Raw genomic sequence first — 7,906 nt, 5'->3', positions numbered from 1 at the left:
CCCCCCCCCCCCCCCCGTGTAAATGACAGCAGTAGTGGGAGCCCCTTCCCCTCCCCCAGATGAGCTGTGTTCCATTCCAAGCCCCTAGACAAGCTGAGGCTTCATCCCCCACCCCCCCCAGTACTTGCCTCTGCCCCAGCTCTGTTCCCTCCCTCCCTCACAGCAGGGTGTTGATCTGTGTCCCCCACCCCCTTCCCTTCCCCTCCCCAACTTACCAGCTGCAATCTGTGTCTTCACTGCCTACATGCTGCACTGCGGCTGCATTTCATCAGCCCAATTATGGGCCACCTAAGGCTGATACAGATAGTTTTCTTTATAATCTGTACAATCCGATAATCAGACTGGTGTATCGGTGTACCTGTAGTTACAAGTTCTTTTCTGAGGTGAAATGAGTATTAGTGGTGAAGGAGATTTGATGGGAACACAGATTAAATTAACTTCTAAATTTCAGATATTGGTCAGAGAGAGAGAGAGAGGCAACAGTGACTATTATTCACTAATTACTACTTAATTTCACATCCCAATATTCATCTTGAGGGAGAAAAAAAGTTCCTTCACCTTCCATTGCACTTCCTGGTGGTGGAGAGGCAGAAAGTTAGCAGCAGCATGCCCAAACTCTTCCAGATCTCCTCTTTGTACAATCATATCTCCACCCACCCCCCTCCCAATGAGGCATTTAAGTGGAAAATTGGTTATGCAGATGGATGGATATAAACCTGAGGGGAAATGTTGCTGAAGCATATCTGGCCTTTTTGTTGGCTCTCTCAGCCATACAGTCTACACATGTTGACTCAGTTTGCCTAGTTCAGATAATTGTAGAAGTGGTCTGCTCTTTCTGATGCTTCAGTCCTTTAGGTAATAATTTATGACCAAATGAAAACAATTTAAAAAAAAAAGTGCTCTTATTTCCTAGAGTTTCAAAAATTAAGAAACTTCTCTTAAAATTAGAAACATCATTTTTTTCTGCATCTATTTAAGGCAGAAAGTTATATTGGATGACTGTAATTAGTAAGAACTATGTAAAATTACAAAACTCAAATCTAAAATGACAACTTTACGATTAGAGTTCATTCGCCTAAGATTTTGCAAACTGTATAAATATTTATTGTGCACTTTTCATAGATATGAATGGAATGATTTTAATATTTGAATACTATCTACAAATTATCTGGACTTAAGTTGCATCTTGTGAATGCTCTTGCAAAATAAATATTACATTATTTGTCCACCATGCTGCATTGTCTATTTTTATTAATGCGAGTCAGAAATAATTGGTGCTAAGCTTTAGGAAGTTCAGGGAGTGTTTTACAGTGTGCTTTCCAGTCTGTTACTTGACTGATTGGTAGCTCTGAGATTTACATATGAAAGCTCAGTCTCAAATTTTATTCTGTCAGGTACAGATGGGCGAGATGAGACTGAAGCTTGAACAAGTCATCAAGGAAAATGAAAGGTAGATTAATCATTACCATTTTTCCTGTTTCTGAAATCTAAAAAATAAATGTCTTTTTAGGGACCTGGAAATAAATTTCTGAACCTGTGTATTGCGGGTGCATAATATGAGTTATGGCATCAAGGTTTTGAAATTTTAGCCAAGTGTACTTGTACCTGATTGTGTTTAAATTATTAAATGGGAATCACAGTACTAAGTTTCAATGCTGTAAAAGCTTAATTATTTTATACATTTTTATTTATATATTTCTGTACCTATAAACATATCCAGTGAGTAGGAGAGGGTTTCTTCCTCCCCTCTCCCTTCCCCCCCATCAAGTAATATTAAGGCCACAAAAATAAGTAAGAAACTGCTTACACAATTAATACTTTCCAAAACATTGTACTGAAAAGATCATTTAGAGTAGAGTATTGATAAATTACCAGTTTTACAAAGTTTAGAAAAATTCAATTGTTGGAATTATGCAAGATTTAGGAATACTTTTTTCCTGGAGCTTTTAAGTAAAAGCCATGCTTCCTCTCTTCTGCCTCACTTTTGAAAACGAAATTTTGAAACTTGACAAGTAAAGAATGAAGGTTTATTTTGGATTATATTGTTACCAGCTAAGTGAAATAATAAGCTGAAACAGCTTGACACCTACAATTTTGGGGGAATCTAGTAAATCTCTGCTCCCTTTTAATGTTAGTGTCTGCTCTTACCACATTTCTTTGCATTGTGCACTAAAGGTGAAAATAATTTCTTACTTTATTTCCTTCCCGCCCCTCCCCTCAAGTTACTTTTGAAACACATACCCACTTTCACAAAAATCAGTCAAGCAGTTCTTGCAATCTAGCAAAGGAGAAAGAATTGTGTTTTCTACTGTTAAGTAGAATGTGAGATGTTTAGATGTAGCATCGAGCTGGTACTTGGTGGTTAAAGGGCTTTTCCTCTGGCACTGTATTTAGGAGTATGGATAAACATGTATTTTAGCCACTTTAAAAAGCAGGTTGCTGCTTAGAAGCATGCTTTACCCATTATGCTGTAACTGTTACATCTGAATGATCATGTAGTGATGCAAGTTTAGACAATCTACCCAGTTTGAACATGAGTGAAGTAAAGATGTGAAAGGTTAGATTTATAGTAGTAATGCATTACCAGTTAACATTTTGCACATGGCCCTGTTCAGGAGAGAAGGGAAGTGGCACAGTGCCTCACAAACAGGGGGGTGGCAGGGAACTAGTACCCATAGATTACAAGATTAAAGAAAAACAGGTGGCCCAATGACTCAAGCAATTAACTGCTTGTTCACAGGTGCCAAGAACCTGGCTGGAAGATAACAGGCTACTTAAAGTTTAAGTCCAACTCCAACTCATGTTGTCTGCTCCCTTCTTCCCAGTGAGCCAGTGGCTGCAGTGGGCTGAGAAAGCCCCTTGCCTGCTGCTGCTGTCTACAGCTTCATATGGGATGTGCTGTTTGATGGGACTTGCCACCACTGCCACTGCCTGCCCCCATCCAAGACCCCAGGGACCTGCTCTCAGCACCAGCTGTGTCCAAGCAGGTCTGCTTGCAGCCCCTGGATCTCCATACAGCTCCAGGCAGGATCCCCCACTCCTCAGCAGCAGGGCAGAGCAGGCACCAGGGCTCTGACCCCCCCCCTCCCCAACCAGGTTTAGACAGGTGTTAATTGGTTAACTGTTTAACTAATAAAATTAGAGGAGGCTTAACAATTTTTAAATCAAAGATTTATGTTCCTAGGGAGAAGCAGGGCTGGAGTTGGGGCAGTTTTGCTATTCTTGTGTCTCTATAGAATCACGTAAACCTAATGGTTTCATTGTAACAGTATATCTTGTTATTAATTGTTGCACTCTACAATTTTCACCTTCTTTTTTAAACAAAGTGTCTTTTACCTCTTGACAGTCTTTGAAAGGCAGAAGCAAAAAGAAAATGTTCCTTGTTTCTTTCTACACACCATTGTATTCTAGATAAATTTAGAGTTGGTGCGTAGTTTGATTTAAGGTGACAACTTGTATTTCACTTATATCATTCACCTATACCTCGTGTGCTTAAAGCAAAAGTTCCTAGACTGTTTTTAGCTGTGACCCCACTTTTATTTGCAATCTTCACTTCTGCTGGGTTTGTGAAACCAGATGCTACCACACAGTTCTGGAATGCTTACAAATGTTTGTGAAGTCTTGTTCTTCTTTGGAGAGGGGAGGAAGGCAACAAGTGAACTGTCAATCTTATATTTTCCATTTAGTTTTACTGGCAAACTTGCAAAATTCTTCTAGTCTTTTTCCAGTGAGTGGCAATTGACATGCTTCATGCAATTGCTTTAATCAGATTTAACTACAGCTTTATTATTTATTTTGCTGTCTTGACTAAATATATTACTACAGGTTAATGGGTCTATTAAAACATTTCAGCTTTTTTTCTTGCTGACTTAAATGCGCAGAATTGAAAGAGTTTAAGTTTCTATCCAATAAAAAGCACCTAGCAACTTGAATAATAAATCTTTTCCTCAATCTCTGGCCAACTCAAAAATAACTAAATCATCATGTGTATGCTTTCACAGAAAGAAGTTTCAGAGGAAATAATCTTGAAGATGGTGTTTCATAATGAAAGCCTTGCTTAGACTCTTAACTATCACATTAAATATCAAAGAAAAACAAGTAGTAACTTATTTTTCTATTAAAGCAGCAGAGTACATACTATATCAATGCTTGCAATGCCATAGGCATTCTTTCTAGTCTTAGTATTTGAACCTCTGGATGGAGTCAACTTGAGTAGTATGAACTTACTTATTGCAAAAGAAAGAAGGAAGCAAGGCTGTTGCTTGCATCTGTTAGCTCTGTGAGAAAGTTAAACAGTAATAACTTTCAGGGTATTTATAGACATTTTTATACATACTAAATTAACTCTATTTTTATTTCTGTAGTACTAAAGTTTACATTGCATTACAGGGCTTCTGCCTAAGTATGCCAGCAGCCTTTTGGTGTAGATGTATCATAATTTTTTTTTATTTTTATTTTTTTTGGAGGGGGGACGGGGGGGACCAGAGTTAGACCAGCAACCTTGAACGGCAGAAATGCTGCCAGCAGAAGCTGATCTTTTGCCAACAGAGCTGCATCTCACCAGGCCTTTGTTGATGTAGATTTGTCAGTTATAGGGGATAGGACCCCCCGCTACCCCCCACATACCACAGACATAGTTGAACCTGCAAACATTAATGCAGACAAGACCTTAAAAAAAGCTATCAACTTAAAATAGAGCTTGACTGAAAATATTAGACTATTTCAGCTGTAGTCAGTGTTTCACATCAGTTATACTTGTGCTATTCCAAATGTCTTAAAAAAAAAAAAAAAAAAAACACATAGTAAAAGTTTCTTTACATGTATTGTAGGCTGCATGAAGAACTGAAGGAAGCTGTTGAGAAACAGTTAGAAACCCTTCCTCCTAGTACTTTTCTGGGAAGCGATGTGTTTGCAGATGAAGACATAATAAGAAACCTCCAAGATCAGTTACATCTAGCCCATCAAGTGAGTAATGCTGCTACATATCTATCCTCAGCTTGTTCCTTGGCATGTCAGGGAAAATCATTTAATCCCTTGGTAAAGAAACTCTAATTATAGTCTTTTTGGATTAAATATTTAGAAAAAGTATTCTATTTTCTGTTCTGCTGATACTTCATATCTTGCTTGTGGTTCCAAGACTTGGAAGAGAATTTGTCATTGGAATGTTTCAAGAAAGTTACTGCATTTTGTGCCATTAATTGCTAGATTGATTTATTCCTTTAATTGCCTGACTAAAGAGAAGAAATTTTCATGGGAGAATACAGAAGGCTTTTCTAACATCTTGTGATGAATATATTTCTAGACATTGTATTGGCCATCATTTTGGCATATAGCTCTGATCAAAACAACAGTAAAACAGAATAGGACCATTGAAGGTTCATATTAATTAATTTTAGGGCAGGAAAGATGGATTAGAGAACTGCATACAAGACCATTACTGAAAAGTACTGCCTCATGTCCATGCTTCTGTACTTGAGGGGCTATGTTCTCTTGTGTAGCTCTCATAACTATTTTGGGAGCTGATCCATATAACCAACAGCTGAATTTGGCAATTGAGTTAAATAACAATAGCCAACACATATAGAAACTGAGTTGGACAGTCTTGGAGCTCTTCTGTGGAAGCAAGATACCATTTTCAATTAAGATAAACATGTCTTTTTGTAAGACTACACATGTATAACCTTCTCTATTTTTGTTCTTAAATGTCCTAGGAAAAAGAACAAGCACTAGAACTCTGGCAGACAGTATCACAGGAACTAGATCAACTCCACCAGCAGTACCAGGAATACATGACTGAAACCCACATTCACGTGGTTGAAAGGCAAAAGCAAAAAGTAATTTGCCTTGCATTTGTTTCTTTTGGTCCACCATTGTATCTGGGATAAATTCAGAGTGTATATTTTGATCTGAAGTAGTGTAATTTGTATTTCACTGCCATCATTCACCTATACCTTGTGCTTAGAAGAGTAGTTCCCATACTATTTTTAGCTGTGACCCCAATTTGTTTGCAAGCTTCACTTCTGTTGGGTTTGTGACACCAGATGCTACTACACAATTCTGGCAGGCTTACGGTTCCACTCTTAACTGCCACAACCCCACTTGGGTTATGGCAGTTACATGCACTATAGTATAACTGAACAATAAATCCATTGACCATATGATGAGCTATGCATACCAAAGTGTAGTTTTATATAGCAGTAAATTACAGTGAGGTAGAGTGAGAATGCCATTCAATTTTTAGAAGGAATTGTAGAATGGTGCTGCATAGAACTGTCTTTCCATAAATCATATCCCAGCAAAGTACATAAGGAATAGAAGTCATCCTCTTTCCTCCTTCCCTCCCCCACTCCTTTTGTTTTCATTTTCAAATAAGCTGTCCTATAGCTTCTTAGTCACAGGAGCCACAAGAGCCATAAGGAACCATTCAAGAGTCCAGGGAATGGCCTAAATGCATATAGGGAGTTACAGAAAGGCTATATGTGCATAAGCAAGTCTGTTTTCTGCTTCTAACAAAAATAGTCTGCTAGAAGTAATGTACAGGTATACATTAAGATTTGGGGGTTTTTTGGTTTCTTTTAACTGTATGCATGTATCCATTTAGGAGGCATGCGACCGATTAGATTTTTGCCCTTACTGGTTATTATCAGTATCTCACCTACGATTTTACTAGTTAAAGAGAGATAAAACATTGATTCCATAAAACAGACGCACACAATTTGTTGGAAATTTTAGTTGAACATAAATGTATCTATGATAATTAAAGATCTCTTAAAGATGACTGTTTCAAGCTCTCCTTTCTTTTTTAGGATCAGTTGACTGGCTTTGAACAACTAACTAAGCAACTTCATTTAGCCAATGAGAAAACAGAGTTGGTAAGCAGTACATCTGAACTGTTTTCAAAATACTAAATTGTTTTATGCTCTCAAGGTCTCTAACAGGGCGGAGGGAGCATAGACCAGACAAGGTAATTTCTCTGTGCTTAGATAATATTCATTTATATTTCCAAGCAATTAAAAAAGTGATTGGGCCTCCTTGCCAGTTATCTTGATTGGTTTATTATTCTCGAATCCAGCAGGCTTTGCTGTATTCAAGAATAACATTCAAAGACTTGATTGTTTTTCTTCTTCCCATAGTTACTCCACTAGCCAGTAGCCTATGCCAGAAATTTCTTGATCGAGTTTCTGTATATCATAGTTGTCTTCTCACTTTTTTCCTTCTGCATGTACTTTAAGAAAAGAGCATAGGACTTGTTCTGTGTATTAAAAAAAAAAAAAGCCAACAAAGAACAGAACGATAGAAAGATGGGGGAAGGAAGTGAAATAAGGGCAAAAATAGTAGTTGCGGTAAATATCAGTATATTTTCCCTACTGGGCAACAATAAAATTCTCAAAAATACTGAACAAAATGAATGGTGATTCCAAATTTGATCTCAGTATTGAGAAATATTTGTTAGTGTGATATCTTATTGAGTTTATTGGGCTGCTGCATAGGCAAAGGTATCTATCTGCGTGGTAGTTTATAGGGTTAGGTCTTGAAAGGTCAGTTCTGCAAAGGGCATAATGTACCTTTGGGCTAGGTACAGACAGTCAAAAAGCCCAAGACTGAATCATTTCAGTCTTTGCAGGTTAGTTTAAACTGTACAGATCAAAAGTTGAAGACAGAAGCAAACAGACATTTACCTTGGATTCAGGAAGTGTAGCCACATGCCTGTAGTGGCTCAGGCCAGAAGCCAGGGGGTGCCAAAGCATGGCTCTGACTGTGTTCACTTCCCAGAGACCCAAGGGGCAGCAGGACAAGGATATGCAGTCAAGAATTACAGCAGCAGGACTCTGGAGGGTTGCTCATCACTTCCTTCTCCTGCTTCTGGGTGCCTCTGGGATTTATAGTCCACAGTTGCAGCCAGCAA

The 7,906-nt window shown here is 38.2% G+C and overlaps 1 protein-coding gene across 1 annotated transcript in view; it reads left to right on the top strand.

Moving 5' to 3' along the window:
- Positions 1-7,906, top strand: part of SCLT1 (sodium channel and clathrin linker 1) — a 143,433-nt gene that overhangs the window by 12,737 nt on the left and 122,790 nt on the right. The window contains exons 4-7 of the mRNA XM_019522092.1: positions 1,395-1,450; positions 4,830-4,965; positions 5,712-5,834; positions 6,807-6,872. Coding sequence (XP_019377637.1) covers positions 1,395-1,450; positions 4,830-4,965; positions 5,712-5,834; positions 6,807-6,872 — 381 coding nt within the window. The remainder of the gene's footprint in view (positions 1-1,394; positions 1,451-4,829; positions 4,966-5,711; positions 5,835-6,806; positions 6,873-7,906) is intronic.

Source organism: Gavialis gangeticus, unplaced genomic scaffold (assembly GCF_001723915.1).
Source record: "Gavialis gangeticus isolate Ggan-Ray unplaced genomic scaffold, GavGan_comp1, whole genome shotgun sequence".
In the NCBI taxonomy this organism is placed as follows: domain Eukaryota; kingdom Metazoa; phylum Chordata; order Crocodylia; family Gavialidae; genus Gavialis; species Gavialis gangeticus.
The sequence above is the reverse complement of the archived record's forward strand: the minus strand, read 5'-3'. Positions and strand labels throughout refer to the sequence as shown.